This window comes from Galleria mellonella, unplaced genomic scaffold (assembly GCF_026898425.1).
Source record: "Galleria mellonella isolate WM207_F2 unplaced genomic scaffold, CSIRO_AGI_GalMel_v1 utg56, whole genome shotgun sequence".
Classification (NCBI taxonomy): domain Eukaryota; kingdom Metazoa; phylum Arthropoda; class Insecta; order Lepidoptera; family Pyralidae; genus Galleria; species Galleria mellonella.
This window is the reverse complement of record NW_026442117.1, coordinates 1,596,383-1,615,421: the sequence shown is the minus strand read 5'-3', so window position 1 is coordinate 1,615,421 and position 19,039 is coordinate 1,596,383. Positions and strand designations below refer to the sequence as shown.

Below are 19,039 nucleotides of genomic sequence, written 5' to 3'. Positions count from 1 at the left end.
ACTCTTTATTGCACCATAAATAAAAATATACAATGACAAGTGAATAATTCAAGTGAAATACAGTAACATAAATATAGATTGAAATATATACATAAAGGTACAAAAGGCGGTCTTATCGCTAGGGCAATCTCTTACAGACAACCTTTGGTAAAAGAGAACAGATAGAATTAGGCAGGTGGTGCAAGAGTGAAATAATAATTTTTCGTGCATAAAATACAAAAACCTGTAATGCTTTTTTATTTTTAATTCCTGTAAAAATTAAATAAATTTTTTAATACAAAATGAAACAGTATAATACAAATTTATCGTATGGCCCCGGCTTAGAATGGGCCGCCCCTTTTTTTTACGAAGTGCACTAGTGATTTTTTTTATTATTATTTTTTTTATACAATTTAGAATGGTAAACAAGCTGACGGCCCACCTGATGGAAAGTGGTAACCGCCTATAGACATGAGCAATACCATAGACATAACAGAGTATACTGTTTCGCCCATGATACCCCCCATGCGTTGCCATTCCTGAGGACTCAGGTGTTATTCCTCTGTACCCAGTAAATTCACGCCATATATACGCCCTTCAAACTGAAACACAGCCATGCAAACACAACTTATATAATAATCTTCAGGAATAACGAATAATCCTCAGGAATAGTAACGCATGAGGGGTATCATAGGCGAAACAGTATACTCTGTTATGTCCATGGTACTGCTCATGTGTATAGGCGACGGTTACCACTTTCCATCAGGTAGGCCGTCAGCTTGTTTGCCATTCTAAGTTGTATAAAAAAAATCTACTTACATAATAAAATATAAAATAAATTGATGTACTATCTACATAAGAAGTTAAGTCAATATTTTTTTTAATACATTGTATTGGGGGAAAGGGATTGTTAGTAATGGAAGCAATGCAAGCAATACACTCTATCAGGTCGACCTCCATGCGGTTCTCCTTGGAAACCATCGTGGTTAATTATTAGATATAAGATATAAGAATAGATATAAGAATTCTTGTGGAATTCGTCATGTCAGGCTAACTGACCTGCTTCATCCTCACATATCATCCTTCACTGGTGCTCCGCCAGCATATACCGATAGCGCAGGCGGGGTTACCATTCCATTATCACCCATTAAAAAAAATACATTGTTTTCCAAATTCAAATTAAACTGTATGTAAACTGTATTAATCGGTAAGAGTCATGAATTATGTATCGAGCCATTAATCGATTAATGACATTTCAATAGTCAGCGGGCAGATAAAATGTGTCAGACCGTCCGACCAAGGTCCTGACGCGACGTGACCTCATTGTACTCGTATTGTGGTATTGTTAGATTTTATCAGTTTTTATTATACATTTTTGAAGCTATTATGGGTATTAATGTGTTTATTTTTGCAATGGTTACACTCGCGGATGTTGCATTGTCTGGTGTGACCTTTTATTTTTTGTTTAAACTAGATAATTTTAATTTTTACGTTATTTTTCATATATATTGCAGTATTGTTGACCCTTGAGCTTGTTATAGTAGATACCTATCAAGTATAACGACACACCCTCAACGGCGATCGGATCGGACCACCTAGCATGACGCAAGAAGGTGCGCTACCGAGGAAGACACCTGCTTCGAGTCAGCATTTCAATTCCCGCAGCAAAAATACCCATTTCCTTTATGTTTGATTCGATATGACTTCACTTACGGATCACACATCGATCTGAAGATATATATTACTGTAATAATTAATTTTAGAATTAAATTTAATTATATTTATAAAATTGGTTTTTTTTTTTTGGGTTTTCCGCCAGCGACTTCAATAACTAGTTTGTCAAGTGACTTTAAAGAGAAGAAAGTTCACAATTCGGATTTATATCTTTTTTTTATATTTGTTTTTATATAACTCCGTTAGTTTTAAACCGTTTTGGAAAATTTCTTTTATTTTTTTATCTATACTTACAGATTGATATCATAGAAATTTTATTAAAATCGGTTAAGTAGTTAAGTTAAACTTACGTGTAATTAGATCGAGAATGCTCGACTAGTTTCAGCACTATTAGCGACCTTTAATCTTAAGCGGCTGACTCTGTGATAGGAAAAGAAGGTATCTCTTATTCTATGCTAGGATCGCACTTTAACTTAAAACTTTATATCAAATGTGCCTTACTAATTAAATTACAAATTTATAAATAAATGGTGGACATGAATATTAACCGCTACTCTTTGAACATTGCACATTATAATTTGGCAACTCGTGTTGCCAATAACATACACAATTATAAATTATGCAAATATACGATCTCGTTGGACGTAAATAGAAACAAATCATATCTGTTCGCATCCGACTATTTCCGATCGACGTGCCAGTGTTATTGGCGCAGTGAACTTGGCAACTCGATTACGAAATTAAATCGAGTCATTCACATCGCGTACGATTACAAATCCGGCATCGAGATCATAAGCTTAAAATATCATCAAATAACAATCATACAAATGAATAATATCATACAATTATAACTGTGATTTCAAATGTAGTTTATTTTGTTATTACCTACATATCTACAGAATTAGTATTGCCAAATATGAGTATATACCAGAGGGAGACTTTGTACAAACGTTGTTTGCTAAGGCATCTCTGTTCCAGCTGTGTTTGCATGGCTGTGTTTCGGTTTGAAGGGTGGGATATGGCGTGAATTTACTGGGTACAGAGGAATAACACCTGAGTCCTCAGGAATGGCAACGCGTGGGGGGTATCATGGGCGAAACAGTATACTTTGTTATATCCATGGTACTGCTCATGTCTATAGGCGACAGTTACCACTTTCCATCAGGAGGGCCGTCAGCTTGTTTACCATTCTAACGTGATATCCCTGGTGTTATAGACGTCCATAAGCTACGGTAACCTCGTCTACCATCAAACGGGTCGTATGCTTATTTGCCACCATAGAAGTATAAAAATAAAATTGATAAAATACAACAATTTTAATTTAATATTCTAAATATAAATAAATTATAATTAATTGATAATTTAACATTAAACATTTTGTTTCATTTGTTACAGATGAACAGGAAAGAGTTCAGAAGAAAACATTTGTCAATTGGATCAACTCGCATCTGTCGAAGGTAAATTTCAATCGATTCATTAATAATTTATTTGTGATACATAAATGGAAATTAATTTTAAACATATATTTGATTCTATACAATAAGTTCATTCATTCGTTCAATAAATGTACACATACCTACGTGTAAGAACATACGATCGTTTCTAGAATTCTCTTCGACAAACAACAGAGACCAAAGGGTCTAACTATGAAATGTTTTCCAAAATTTCGATGACGAATGAAACACAAATTTTATGTTAAAATTACATAATACATATCGTTTAAAAATATTAAAATATTGTTCTTTTGGTTTTTTTTTGTTGTAGGTGTTGAGTCCAAAAAGTCGGAATTTTATTTTATGGTAGATCCTAGATTTAAATCATACGAGTACATGGCTTACAATGATTTAAGCTATGGCTGACATAAAAAGCTTGATAACTTTTCCCAAAGAAATATAACATTTCATAAGTTTAATTATATATATTTTTTAAATTATTGATATTTACCCCGCCTTTGTTATGGGTTTACGCTGGTGGGGCACCAGTGACTGATGATTGGTGAGAATGAAATTAGATCAGTTGATCCATCATGACGAATTCACAAAGTATTAACCACGATGGTTTCCATGGGAGGCCGCTTGGTTAATTTAAGAACATGTTGTTAGCAATGAGATCCCATCCCCTCTAGTTTTATATTAATTAAATATATTAAATCGTTACCTATTTCTATGAAAGTTTTTTTATGCAACTTAGAATGGCATACAAGTTCAGAACCCACCTGATGGAAACCGTCGCCTATAGACATGAGCAATACCATAGACATAACAGACTATACTGTTTCGCTCATAATACCTCCCCGTTTGCCATTCCTGAGGACTCAGATGTTATTCCTCTGTACCCAGTAAATTCACAGTCATATCGCACCCTTAAAATCGAAATACAGGTTTAAAACAACGTTTTTATGTTTCGTTCGTATGTTTAAGGATACGATGGTATACTTTACGTGCATTTTTTTTTCATGGATGAAAATGGAATGGTAACCCCACCCGCGCTATCGGTATACACCGGCGGGGCACCAGTGAAGGATGATAGATGAGGATGAAGCAGGTCAGTTAGCCCATCGTGACGAATTCAACAAGAATTGTTCACGATGGTTTCCAGGGGGAACCACGTGGAGGTCGACCTAATAGGGCATATTGCTAACAATGGGGCTGTTAAACTCCATTGCTAACAATCCCTTTCCCCCCCCAACTTTACGTGCATTGGTGTTTAATTTCAGCGCATACCGCCACTGCGCATCGACGACCTTATATATGACCTACGTGATGGCACAAAACTGCTGGCACTGCTTGAAGTGCTTTCGGGTGAAAAATTGGTAAGTCTTCTTTCTGTCTTCTTTTATTCAAAATAACAAAGAAACTAAGAGCCTATCTGATAGAAAGTGACAACCAGTAGATAACAAGTGTCTGCAGTATATCTGCAACACTGCAGTGGATTCATAAAAAAATACGATTTAAAAGTTCTTGTAAATAAGTCTGTTTGAATAAAGATAGTTTGAACTTGAATTTTTTTTTATACAACTTATAATGGTAAACAAGCTGACGGCCAACCTGATGGAAAGTGGTAACCGTCGCCTATAGACATGAGTAGTACTATGGACATAATAGAGTGTACTGTTTCGCCCATGATACCCCCCATGCGTTGCCATTCCTGAGGACTCAGGTGTTATTCCTCTGTACCCAGTAATTTGACGCCATATCCCACCCTTCAAACCGAAACACAGCCATGCAAACACAACTGCTTCACGGTTGAAACACACGGGATAGAGGTACCCAAGCAATCGATTTTTGTACAAAGTCTCCCTCTGGTTAAGTGGTTGAATTTGCGTTTACAGACACCAATACATTATGAATGCCCATAGTTTAAATGATTCATAGAATGGCAAACAAGCTAATGACCCGTCTGATGGAAAGTGGTAACCGTCTGCTATAGAGATGAAAAGCACCATGGATATCACAGAATGCATTTATAATTTAATGTGTATAATTATTCCTGAAGATTTTTTTTATGCAACTTAAAATGGCAAACAAGCTGACCGCCCACCTGATGGAAAGTGGTAACCGTCGCCTATAGAAAGAATATTAAAGTAATATTATTTCTACTTTTGTTTAAAGTTCGCAAAATACAATTCTTTTCTAACACTCAATCCATGCTTACTACGTACCAGTATTAACTGGAATAAAATTTAAATTAATTAGTAATTGAAATATGTTTATACTACACCAGACTTTATTTTATTACATTAGTACATCGGTAAAGCGATTTTTTGTGTAAAGTCGCCTGTATTGGCAACTTTTCATATTTCTGCAGGATCTCCTGGCACAGTTGAGTTGATCGGTATTAATCGTTATAGAAATAATATGGGATATGGAGACAAACCCTATAGTAAAGCGTTTATTATAATCGGTTTTAATTTGGTGCTTGGCGATGTACCCAGTAATATAGCCACAATAAGAAACAGACCAATTTATAGTCTCCTAATTTTGGAAATTGGACTCTCTTTTCCGCACTAATTCAAGTTAGAAGTCACTTAGAAATGTAATTAAGTAATAGTTAAAGGTTATATAATATATAATAGTTATGGTTAGGAGTTAAGGGGCCGCCTGAAAATCAATGCTATATAGGTACATCTCGCTGAAGGTGTGCATACGAGGTTTGTCCGGAAAGTACGTATAAAAGTTTTTTAAAAATTTTATTTTACAATTATTCAGGTAAATCAATTTTATCCCCTTCAAAGTACTCCCCCTGTGACATAATGCACTTGTGCCAACGCCGTTTCCACTGTGAGAAGGCTCCTTGAAAGTCCTCTGGTTGTAGGTTTCTCAGCTGCCCCGTCGTAGCTTTTTTTATCTCATTTATGTCCCCCAAATGCCGCCCCCGAAGTACCAATTTGGTTTTTGGGAACAAGAAGAAGTCACACGGGGCCAAATCCGGCGAATAGGGGGGTGTTCGGTCACCGTAATGGAATTTTTACTCAAAAACTCACGGACAACAAGAGAGGTGTGGGCAGGGGCATTGTCGTGGTGAAGAATCCAACGCCCCTCTCGCGCCAATTCTGGACTAACTCGTGCCACACGAGCTTTGAGGCGTCTGAGCACATCGACGTAGAATTTTCCATCAACTGTCTGGCCTGGAGGGACGAATTCTTGATGGACAATCCCCCGAACATCGAAAAAAACAATCAACATTGTCTTGACATTTGAGCGGGATTTTCTTGATTTTTTGTTCGTGGTTCCCCGGATGTCTTCCACTCTTTGCTTTGGGATTTTACTGTTCTGAGATCGGCAAAAATTTCACGGCCATTCTTGCCGAGTTTCGAGAGAAACTTGATTACGACGCGCTGCTCTTCAACGGAAGCGGGCTCCATGCCGACGGGGTTTCGTTAAGAGGTAACTTCACAGATGGCGTGACAAGCCAGTTCGCACCGCACGGCGGTCAGACCAGAACTGAAGCATTGTTAGGGACATAAGGAAGGGGTCCTGCGCTTACCTGGCCTCCCCACTCCTCTTTCTCGCATTCCAGAACACTTTTATACGAACTTTCCGGACAGACCTCGTATATAGCAACATCTGAGGCGGCTTCAGCAACCAGCAAAATGAATTGTTTTTTACTTTTTATTGTTGATTTTTTAAATATTATTACTGGTAATAAAGATTATTAATCTATCTATGTAGTTTTAGTTTGTTAGACTTTATTATGAAATGGGTAACGTTCAAATTTCTTCGTGCAGCCCATGGAGCGCGGGCGTGTTCTCCGCCGTCCACACTTCCTCTCCAATGCCAACACAGCACTCCGCTTCCTCGCCGGTAAACGGATCAAGCTGGTGAACATCAACGCTGCCGACCTTGTCGACGGCCGGCCCGCCGTCGTCCTCGGCCTCATTTGGACCATCATCCTCTATTTCCAGGTAAGATGAACCGTGTTCTACTTGATCCTGCTGACAGAGAGTGGCCGTGAATGTTTCATTGATTTATCATCTTAAATATGTCCTATGAATTACTACTTCTAAATTTATTTTTGTAAATAAATTGCTATTAAAGTCAAGGAAATAATGCAAAGATCCCAGAACGGGTTTGAAATTAATTGAATTAAAATTTTCTGCTAAATCTTTGACTATGATATTTGTGTATCATGTAAGTTCATATTCTGTATAACGAGGAAAGATGATTGGTTTTTTGTTTGTTACAATTTAACTCAAAAATTACTCAACCGATTTTACCGAAAGCTACATCTCTTCTGATTAACATAGGCTACTTTATATTTTCTGTAAAGAACCCATGCGAGACCGGGGCAGGTTGCTAATTAGCAATTAATAAATCTAAAAAAAAATACTTGAACATTGGTAGGTTTGCCCCTACCGCAGTAAATTTAAATAAGGCAACATTTTGAAATATTTTGTAATTATTATGGACTTTTGTGGGATACAAAACTTTGAAGCAAAATCAACAGCCTCGATCAATGAAATTTTGTATATCATTATTATTATTACAATTACAATTGTTTAATTCCTTACAGTTAGCTGCAAGTTTTTCGTCATAAAGTTTAAAATAAATGAATTGTTAAATTTCACTCTCATGTTTACTACAGTATATGCAAACATAACGGTTACTCTCTGAATTCTTATTGATATTTATTTTAAAAGCACTGGTGTGTATAAACATAAGTATTACATTAGTTTAATAATAAACACTTAGGTAACGAGTAGGTAGATTATAGATGTATACATCCTTAACATTCCTGACAAGTTGTATCACAGACTTTATTATAGGTATAATGATGAAACCGGATTGTTTAAAAACAATCTCATAATAAATAGAGACATTTTGAATTCGTTTCATATTTCTTATCGCCTCTTTGTCTCTTCACATAATCATTTTAACTTATATAACATTTTTATTGCAAGTGTTATCAATATGAAATTGGCAGCCAATAGCAGAACAAGTTTAATATTATTGGCTTTATCATTAACTATCATATGATTTACATATTAAAGTCTATAATTGTTTAATTTTGCAAAAGATAACAAAACGATCTTGATCAAAATTTGCACTAGTTTTGTGACACGTATTTTAATTGGAGCAAAGAGATCTTTTTGTTAGTTAGATGCACTGATATGCCCATTTAAATGAGGACACACAATTGTATCAATCTATTTTCTTGGTGAAAATATTTATTGAGTTGGAATTAAGTTTGATTCATTTCTAATTCTCATGAGTAAGCAATAAGAAAATCATTTCTTTGTTTGTTCTAGATTCTACTGTAGAATAGGCAATTAAAATCAATTGTACGAAGTCCCATTTTACAAATAACGAAAATCAACTTAACTGTATTGAAATAATCGTTTATTTTATTTTTATTGTATTTAATAAAAGAAATCACATCTGTACAAAAACAGTTCAGGAGTTTAGCTTTTAGATCAAATTAACTAGTTTTGTTGCAATCGAGTTTTTGAGAGACACAATGCATAATTATTCAGAATATGGTTCTATTTATGAGCATATTATTGTAACTTTTAAAATTAAATCAAACACAAGCTTTGTCATAAGGAGCTTTATTCCATCTCAATAAATATCAATTTTATTTAAAACAAATCTACATTTTTCCCCCTTATTTTAATAAATAAAGTCGGTCTATTCTCATTTTAATTGGCTTGAACTAATTTTGTTTGCGCAAGCTTCTCTCAATATATTGGACCCACAGGATAGAGGACCAAAGGTGGGTAAAACGCTTCACGGCTTTTAGATTATCAACAGTAACTCCTGTTCTTAGAGTTTATTTTAGTCTACAATTGATGCAGTTCTAGCTATATACATGCCAGAGTACTTATTTAGTGTAATATTTACTTATTAGCCTATGTATTATTTATTATATATTATTCTTAGTTTATTTTAACGAGTAATTCGTCAGTTGCTTCATCAGTGGCTGCTGTTAGCTATATAAAATATAAAGATTTAGAAAAAATAATAAGTTTGATTTTTTTTTTATGGATGAAAATGGAATGGTAATCCCGCCTGCCCTAACAGGATACGCTGGCGGAGCACCAGTGAAGGGTGATAGATGAGAATGAAAACAGGCCAGTTAGCTCATCATGATGAATTCATCAGAAATTTAACCATGATAGTTTCCAGGGGGAACCGCGAGGAGGTCGACCTGGTTGGGTATATTGCTAGCAATGGGATTCTCAGTCTCCATTACTAACAATCCCTTTCCCCCCATAAGTTTGATATTGACTGTGAAATATTGAACTGGTTAGTGGGTTGTTTTAAAAAAAAAAAATTGTTCTAGAACACTGTTCTTTTTTTTTTATTAGGTATTCGAATTTTAAATTCCCTGAGTACTATGTGGTATTATATAAATATTAATGTATGGTACTATTACATCATTATGTAGATTAAATATAGTTCTAGCATTCTTTATCTACGCTTTCTTATTAATATCTGTAAGCACTATGTTTTCATAACTGCTATTGGTTGACGTAACTAATATTTTTCATTAGTAACGCGAAAACTACGATCAGTTTTTACCATATTTTTTAATCTTGTCTACTTACCTATTTGTCATTTATAATTTTTTTTTAATTCACTTAAGGCCCAGCATAGAATAGGCCACCCCTTCCTTTCCCGTAGGTGTTATAAGAGGCGACTAAGGGAACTTAATGTTCAAGGGATATGGGCACCAGCATTCGTCTTTAAACATCACCAAAGCCCAACTGCGACTGCCAATCCTGCTGCCAAGCTTGGCAAATACTGGCTAAATCTCTCAATTGGCAGAGGCCTATGTTCAGCAGTGTACAGTTAACTTATATATATAATTATGTATATAATATAATAAAATAATTATATATTTTATTATATTATATATATAGTAATGAAATGAAATTTAATATAGAATTTAAGGGTGATAAGGTTGATATGATGATGATGATTGCCTTTTTAAACATAATACGTAATAGTGTGTACAATAGAGTATAAATAAAAGTATAAAAATAAATAAAATGTTGTCAAGTAAGAGTCTCAATGTCCTGTGAGAGTAATTTAAGCATATATTTCTTAAATATAGCGCTAAAAATTTCACTGAGCTAATATTACAGTGTATAATGAGGGTTGAGCGCTGTTATCTGAGATACAGGTTTTATAAATAAATAAATAACCTAGTTCAGACACAGATGTTTAAGGTGATCCAAATGTACAAATGAAGTCGTAGTTTTACTGTAATTTCCAGTGCTGAGTTCGTTACAATCATGGTTATGCAATAAAGTTATTATTATTATTGTTTCTAAAATATAAAGAAATTTATAAAATATAAAAAAGTGGATTTTAGAAGTAAAAAAAGTTATGCAATAAAGGTATTGTTTAAAGTACTATTATTATTGTTATAAAAAAAAATCTAAAATGTAAAAAAAGTTCATTTTGGAAGTAAAAAAACCAATGACATGTGGCATGATTACTTTTGGATGGCATTTCAGAGAGGTTGGTATCTAAGAATACAACTTTAAAAACCATATCCAATTTAGTATAATTGGTTATGAGTAGAACTGGAGAGTACACTATGTGTGGTTACATTTTTGTTATATGTATATAAATTTTATATTTTACTAAATACTGCCTTGTTATCAGATCGAGGAAAACAGCCGAGCGTTAGAATACCTTGGCGGGTCGAGATGCGCCTCAGTCATGTCCCAAGAGTCAGGGGCCGCCACTCCCACACAGAGAGCAGAAGACCGGTGGAAGCAAGGCGCCAAGAAGACCTTGCTCCAATGGGTTGCAAACGCTTTGCCCAAGTAAGTCATGTTTATTAAAAAGCAAGGAACTATTAATAAATCTACATTTTTTATGTGACATAGAATACAATAATTAAAGATGTGATCCCACAAAAAAAAAACTGATTTTAATTGTAACAAAACCTTTGATCTAAAAATTAAATTACTGAACCGATTTTGATACAATTTCTATGGCACTAATCTGTAAGTACATCCTTTCACATAAAAAATAATTTTCTAAATCAATTTAGAACTGACGGAGTTATAGGGTAAAAAACGAAAAAAAAGACAACCGAATTGAGAATCGACTTCAGAAAGAAGGAGATTTTCACTGCCATATCTCACCCTTCAAACCGAAACGCACATACAACTGCTTCACGGTTGAAACACGTATCGGACAGAGGTACCCAAGCAAACAACTTTTGTACAAAGTCTCCCTCTGGTCTGGTAGTTATGCGTAAAGTGAAAGTCCTTCTGTAATCTGTTATTTCTGAGCTTGAATTTAACGTTATATTTTTCAATCAGGAACTCCAATATCCAAGTAACAGACTTCGGCCCATCGTGGAGGGATGGCATAGCCTTCCTTGCAATCATCGACGCTATCAAAGCCAATCTAATCAATCTGGCTGAGATGAAGAGAAAAACAAACAGGCAACGATTGGAGCACGCCTTCGATGTGGCAGAATCCGAGTTGGGTATTGCCAGGTTGTTGGATGCTGAAGATGTGGATGTGGAGAAGCCAGATGAGAGATCCATTATGACATACGTAGCTCAGTTCTTGCATAAATATCCTGAACCCAAGGTAAGTTCCTGTTTCTTATGCCATTATTTTAACTGGAAAAAAAATTCTTAGTGATAAGTTCATCTCCCTAATTATAACTATTACTGTATTTTAAAGTTTAAAGAAGGAATATCAGTTTATTTTAAATATCAGTATGACTGAATATCTTTCTCTTTTACAGACAACAGGACCTGATGCCGTAGCAGCAGTACAAGAGGAGTACGAATCTCTTAGAATGTGGCTGACAGAACGTGTCACCACAGTTCAAAGGCAATACGACTCGCGAACTCTCTCGCGAAGCTACGAGGACTACGTCCGCGCCGAAAACGAGAGGCTTGCTCATGAACCAGTCTATCAAAAACTCGAAAAACTTATGTACACACAAAGTTTAGTGGCCATAGCACCAAAATCTTGGCGCGAGCTTGTCTCACTTTGGATCGAATTAGAGAGACTGCACAGAAAGTGGCTCTGGCTCTTGGACTCAGATCTGCCGGGAGACTTCAGAACCGTTGGTGAGTGGTTGGCAAAAGCGGAATATCTGCTATATTTCGACGAAATTCCAACAAGTTTGGACGAAAGAACTGCCGCCATCATCAGCGAAAAGTTGGAGGAACACACTTCCTTTTTCTCGAATCTCCCAGAAGTCATAGACAGATTTGAGGCGGCGTTAAGATCGCCAGATGCCGCTAAGATCCCCTCGGGGAGACTCCAAGATATGAAGGAACGGCTCGAGACTGTAAGTCGAAGAGCACCACAGAGGAAAGCCAGACTGAAATACTTGGAGCACAAATGTTGTATCGTAGCATTTACAGAATTGACTAAGGCTAAGTTAGCCGCGTGGACCGGTAAATACGGTCGAATTGATCATGTTCGTGCCTTATTAGATGATTATGACAATTTTGTTACTAAAAATAAGATTTTCCAAGAGTTTGATAGAGCTTATGTTGATATAAAGCAAGTAGCAGAGGAATATAAGAGAGTGTGTGAAGTAGATAAATCTGAAGCAAGAGAAATTGATATATTTTTGAAGGATGTGTCTGATATGTGGAGAAGAGTTGCTTCAGATGTGCGGTGTGCTCGAAGTGTGCTTGAAGAGGTTATTGCACATTGGGAAAGATGGAACACTTTATCTGATGATTTTACGACTTGGCTTGACAAAGCGCAGCACATGTTAAGAGTGTCTGAAGATGAGAGACTAGAATTCTTCCAAGATTTGACAGTATGGAAAGAGAGGCACCAGCTACTTGGAGATGCCGCTGGATTCTTGGCTGCAACTAGCAGTGAAGAAATAAGCTCGGAAGTGAAGAGAAAGTATGTGGAAATAACTGAACGCTGGGAACGTGTTTGGGAAGAAGCTGAACGGTAAGTTTTATATTTTTACCACATGATTCTATTTAGTTCTATTCCTTATCTATTAGTGTAAAACCATTTGTGTAAATATGTCAAATTTAATAACACAAATGTGTCTTACATAATGTTACCAGAGGGAGACTTTGTACAAAAGTCGATTGCTTGGGTACCTCTGTCCCATTCGTGTTTCAACCGTGAAGCAGTTGTGTTTGCATGGCTGTGTTTCGGTTTGAAGAGTGGGATATGGCGTGAATTTACTGGGTACAGAGGAATAACACCTGAGTCCTCAGGAATGGCAGCGCATGGGGGGTATCATGGGCGAAACAGTATACTCTGTTATGTCCATGGTACTGCTCATGTCTATAGGCGACGGTTACCACTTTCCATCAGGTGGGCCGTCAGCTTGTTTGCCATTCTAAGTTGTATAAAAAAAAAAAAAAAAAAAAAAAAAAAAAAAAAAAAAAAAAAAAAAAAGTGTACAACAGTGTTCACAGGGGGAAATGGATTGTTAGTAATGGGATCTAATAGCCTCATTACTAACCTTTACTCAGTCAGTTCGACCTTCAGATAGTTTCCCACAGAAACCGTCGTGGTTAATCCTTGAATTTGTAACGATGGCCTAACTGACCTTTTTTTTTATACAACTTAGAATGGCAAACAAGCTGACGGCCCACCTGATATAAAGTAGTAACAGTCGCCTATAGACATGAGCAGTACCATGGACATAACAGAGCATACTGTTTCGCCCATGATACCCCCCATGCGTTGCCATTACTGAGGACTCAGGTGTTATTCCTCTGTACCCAGTAAATCCACGCTATATCCCACCCTTCAAACCGAAACACAGCCATGCAAACACAGCTGCTTCACGGTTGAAACACGAATGGGACAGAGGTACCCAAGCAATCGACTTTTGTACAAAGTCTCCCCTTGCTTTAATCTGTCACTTATCATTCCTCACTGATGCCCTGCTAACGAATACCGATAGCGCAAGCGAGGCTACCAATCCACATAAAAAAAAATGCCCAGGCTTCATTATATTACATTTAAAGAGATTTTTTAAAGAATTTACTAGACTGTATTATATTTATAGATTGGAAGTAATTGTTTTCCATTATTTTAAAGCTACGTCCGTGGCGGTGACGCTCTCCGCCACCGTCGGGAACTCGCGTCAGGGATTCAACAACTGGACAGCTGGTTGACGGCAGCCGACGCACTGCTGTCACGTCAACCTCGCGCCAACACAACGGACATACAGACGTACATCGATCAACTTTTGCAACTCAATTCTGAGATTGAGCATCACGAAGAGTTATTCAAGACTATTAGCAGGTTTGTCTTTCATTAATTATTTTCTATTCTATTTTCTTATGTATGTTGATATACTTACAAATATAACAAAAACTAGACATATGTATGTGTAGGGGAATCGAATAATTGACAAAATAAATTTTGTACTAGCGATCCGTCCCGGCGTCGCACGGGTGGACATATTTACATTTAAAAAAGTGGCCATTAAGGCTGCACACGCGACGGAAGCTTAAAAATGGAGTAACTTTTCCCGTTTTCTCAACATTTCCCTTCACTGCTCTGCTCCTATTGATCGTAGCGTGATGATAAGTATACTATAACCTGCCCAGGAGTATGAAGAATAATTGTACCAAGTTTCGTTAAAATCCGTCGAGTAGTTTTTGTTTCTATAACGAACATAGAGATAGACAGACAAAAATTTTACTGACTGCATTTTTGGCATCAGTATCGATCACTAATCACCCCGTGATAGTTATTTTGGAAATATATTTCATGTACAGAATTGACCTCTCTACTGATTTATTATAAGTATAGATTTTGAAAAAAAAAATAAAGTGTTACCTAGCAATTCGTGTAGTAACCTAATTCAAAAGGTACAGTAAAGAGGCCAGATCAAATTATGTATTCATAACTATGTTCTTCAGAGATACAAAGAAAAATTATATGAGGGGTTTTTAATAATACTAATAGACACCCAAAACAATATTTTTTTTAGAAATTGTCTATCTTCCTGTATGTACTCTTATGTTCTAGTACCACTCAAAAATGACTGTACCAAATTAAATATTGACTATTTTCACCGTTGTATTTATTCCTAGGGGATTAATTTAAAAATTGGATAGTTTTATCTTAATACGCCCTCTAGAATAGAAATAGACCACCTAATTAATTGGGTTTTCTATTTTTGAAACCCACACGTTTAAAAGAAACGGACAAATAAATTATTTAGTTAATCAACAGTTGTGATAATCTTAGATTAGTTGACATCCAAATCAAGGGTTGTTTAAAAGAGATTGCTATAGCAATAAGACCTCCTTTTGTACTTCATAAGTGTTATATATATATAATATAAGTAAAGATTTTAATATCTACAAAAAAATTTTGATGTCAGACTAGGCTGTATGGCTTTTGTTTCCTTTGCCTATCCTTTTCAAGAAGAATTAAAAAGTGCAACTTACATGGATGTTTATTTAATTTTAATTGTTATAGGACCTTCCAAACAGCAATCGCTGAGCTACCCCGTGATGAGGTAGAAGCGAACATGGCCAAACTGAAGCAGCAGAAGGAAGCACTGGTCCGCGTCAGGGCCACGGTTCCTGTGAAGCTGCACCAATATAGACAGCTACTAGTGCAGCATGAGTCATTAGAGACTGGCCAGAAGGAGATCGGCCAGTGGTTGGACAAAGCTGACGAAGCATTGAGGAGCACAGGGGAAACCAGACGGTAAGTTTGCAACTGTGATATTTATAAAATTTAAAATTATTTGTTACAGTGTTCTTTTTAGACTACAAAGGTGGTAAACAAGCATATAGCTCGTCTGATGGTAAACGATTACTGTAGCCTATGAACGCTTGCAACATCAGGAGTGTTACGTGCGCGTTGCCGACCAGTGATGTTGTTCTGTAAAATACATTTGCAACTTATTTAATTTATATTTCAATTTTATCTAAATATTCACTCGAGTAAATTTGAAAATGACAAGTGAAGGGAAATTAGTTTTGGAAGCTTAATTGATTTTTTTTTATGCAAATCACAATGGTAAACTTCTGATGGACTAATGATGAAATGTGGTCGGCTATAGACATTCATGGGCATGTCAAAGTATATTGTGTTATTCATACTAAGGTATTATGCCTCTTTAACCTATAATTTAATAGCAATAACCCATTCTTCAAACCGAAACACAGCCATGCAGACAAAACTGCTTCACGGCAGAAACACGAACTTAAGTGGCTTCCTAAGGACCAATCTGTAAGTTTTGTCTTTTAGATAAAAAAAGCTATTTCCAATTCATTTACAAATGACGAAGTTATGAAGTAACAAACGTAAAATAAAAATGTATAACTCCTTCTTTTTGAAGTCGTTTAAAAATGGCTTTTTTTTTATACAACTTAGAATGGCAAACAAGCTGACGGTTCACCTGATGGAAAGTGGTAATCGTCGCCTATAGACATGAGCAGTGACATGTGCTGCTGTGCAGCACAGCATGGACATAACAGAGTATACTGTTTCGCCCATGATACCCCTCATGCGTTGCCATTCCTAAGGACTCAGGTGTTATTCCTCTGTATCCAGTAAATTCACGTCATATCCCACCCTTCAAACCGAAACACAGCCATACAAACATAACTGCTTTACGATTGAAACACGAACTTCTTGTTTAAAGTAAAATGTACTTGAATTTGAATATCAAAATATTTGGTACTTATATGTTTTGGACCAAATCTGTTGTAAAGTTTGACTTGTTGTCTGCTACAGTGAAGTAATAGAGGAGCGCTATGAGATGCATCGTACGTTCTTCTCGAGGACCACGTACTACCGCTCCATGTTGGAGAGCAAAAACAAAGTGTTCCAGAACATCGTGAAAGCGGCTGACACCGACCGCAGCGCTGACGTCACCGATCAGGTTCGCCTCATGAGGGACCTGAATGAGAGGTGAGTTGAGATTGCTCGAGCTACATAAACAAAACACAAAACTTTTTATCGCTGTACGAAATATGTAAATTTGTTTTCTTTTTTTATGCAATTTAGAATGGCAAACAAGCTGACGGCCCACCTGATGGAAAGTGGTAACCGTCGCCTATAGACATGAGCAGTACCATGGACATAACAGATTGTACTGTTTCGCCCATGATACCACCCATGAGTTGCCATTCCTGAGGACTCAGGTGTTATTCTTCTGTATCCTGTAAATTCACTACTATATTCCACTCTTTAACAGAAACACAGTCATGCAAACAGAACCGTTTCACTATAGAAACACGAATGGGACAGAGGTGCCAACGAAAGAAAGCAAATTACTTTTGTACAAAGTTCACTACATAACTGATTAAATACGAGTATAACTTGAGCCAAATATATATATTTTTTTATACCACTGAGATGGCAAACAAGCATACGACTCACTTGGCGGTAAGCGGTTACCGTAGCCTATGAACGCCTATAATATTAGAGATATTAAGCGCGCGTTGCCGACCCTGAAGAAATCTCTTTACCCCTCTTTTGAAGAATCCCATATTGTAATCTCTTAGGGCAACCTCAGAAGGGAGCTCATTCCATAACATGAGTGTTCGCGGGGATAAACATCTCGGAAACCGCGTTGTACACAGGTTAGGCTGTAGGGTATGAGGGTGAACTTCCTGTCGATGGCGTCATATTGAACAATTCCTCTGAGCATAATCCGTTGTACTAGCGGTAGAACACGCAGAGTGAGACAAAATCTCTTAAGACTTCCCTTAAGAATCTCTCCTAAGATTTAAGATCGTTTATTTATCTATTTCTGAAATAGCATAAAATTTTTTGTATGCTCATTTCATTCTTAATAATAGGACGGATTTAGTATTTAATTTTGTATGTACACCAGATTTGCCCATGTGTCATCCGAGGCCACTCGCCGAGAAGCCGACCTGCAGCGTTTAGTACGAGCATGGGATGACTTCGAAACCAAGAAGCGTTCCGTTGAAGAGTGGGCCTCGCGGGCCGAGTCTCTACTCGCTGACAATCGTGTGGACTCGAAGCAGGCGGTGGACTTCCATAAGAGATTCTTCCAAGGCGCTGATGAGAGGGCAGTGTCCGAGTTGGTCCGGTCTGGACGAGAGCTCATTGAGGTAAAAATTTATTTGTGTATTAATAACTAGTAAATGTATGAAAAATAGTACTTATAAATCTTATTAATATTATAAATAGGTAAACTTGTAAAGATGTTTGGATGTTTGATACTAAATCACGCTTAAACTACTGAACTTATTTGAATGTAATTTGGTACACGGGTAGATTATATCCTATTTTAATATATCATCATATCAACCGTTTACAGTCCATTGTTGAAGATTGGCGTCCCCCATAAAGAGAGATTTTGCCAGTAGTTGCCACGCTAAGCAGGCGGTTTGGCAACCGCAGTTAGGTTTTGTAGATGTTTTAAGAGGGACAACCTTAACATATAAGATACTTTATTTACTTATTCACGTGGACAAAGTCGCAGGACCCAACTAGTAATTATAATATTACCACAGTAATTGCCAATTATTCAAATTAGAATATCCTGTGGCAACTAAGAAAAACTGGGCACAACCTAGAAGAATACAGTTTTAAAAATAATTAGGTACATTTATTATGTCTCCATTAAATTAAGGTAGATTAAATTAAGCTAGATCGAGGCTGACTTATTACTTCCTAACAGTTGGTGAATGAAGAAGATCGTTCCCGTGTAGTGCAGACAGTCGAAGAACTTCAGCGCCGCTGGAGAGAACTCCTCGACCGTGCACCGCCGCACCTCATGAGGCTGGAATTCCGGCTTGACGAGGCTGTCTTCCACCACTGTATTAAGGACATTGAGAAAGAGATAGTTTATGAAGAACAGGTAACTTAAAACATAACTTCTTTAAAAATAATAAAAGCAATATCATGCTTCTAACGTGAAACAGTTGACTTGCATAGGTATATTTTGGTTTTAAGGATGGGATTGTCGT

At 36.6% G+C, this 19,039-nt stretch overlaps 1 protein-coding gene across 7 annotated transcripts in view; it reads left to right on the top strand.

Annotated features, from left to right (window-relative positions):
• The window catches only part of LOC113512474 (muscle-specific protein 300 kDa), a 232,148-nt gene that overhangs the window by 104,465 nt on the left and 108,644 nt on the right, over nt 1-19,039 (top strand). For all 7 annotated transcript variants that reach the window (XM_052899082.1, XM_052899079.1, XM_052899081.1 and 4 more), the window contains 11 exons: nt 3,049-3,110; nt 4,370-4,465; nt 6,881-7,057; nt 10,767-10,930; nt 11,435-11,711; nt 11,872-13,052; nt 14,166-14,372; nt 15,561-15,794; nt 16,830-17,006; nt 17,935-18,178; nt 18,751-18,930. In XM_052899082.1, the coding sequence (XP_052755042.1) occupies nt 3,049-3,110; nt 4,370-4,465; nt 6,881-7,057; nt 10,767-10,930; nt 11,435-11,711; nt 11,872-13,052; nt 14,166-14,372; nt 15,561-15,794; nt 16,830-17,006; nt 17,935-18,178; nt 18,751-18,930 (2,999 nt within the window). The remainder of the gene's footprint in view (nt 1-3,048; nt 3,111-4,369; nt 4,466-6,880; nt 7,058-10,766; nt 10,931-11,434; nt 11,712-11,871; nt 13,053-14,165; nt 14,373-15,560; nt 15,795-16,829; nt 17,007-17,934; nt 18,179-18,750; nt 18,931-19,039) is intronic.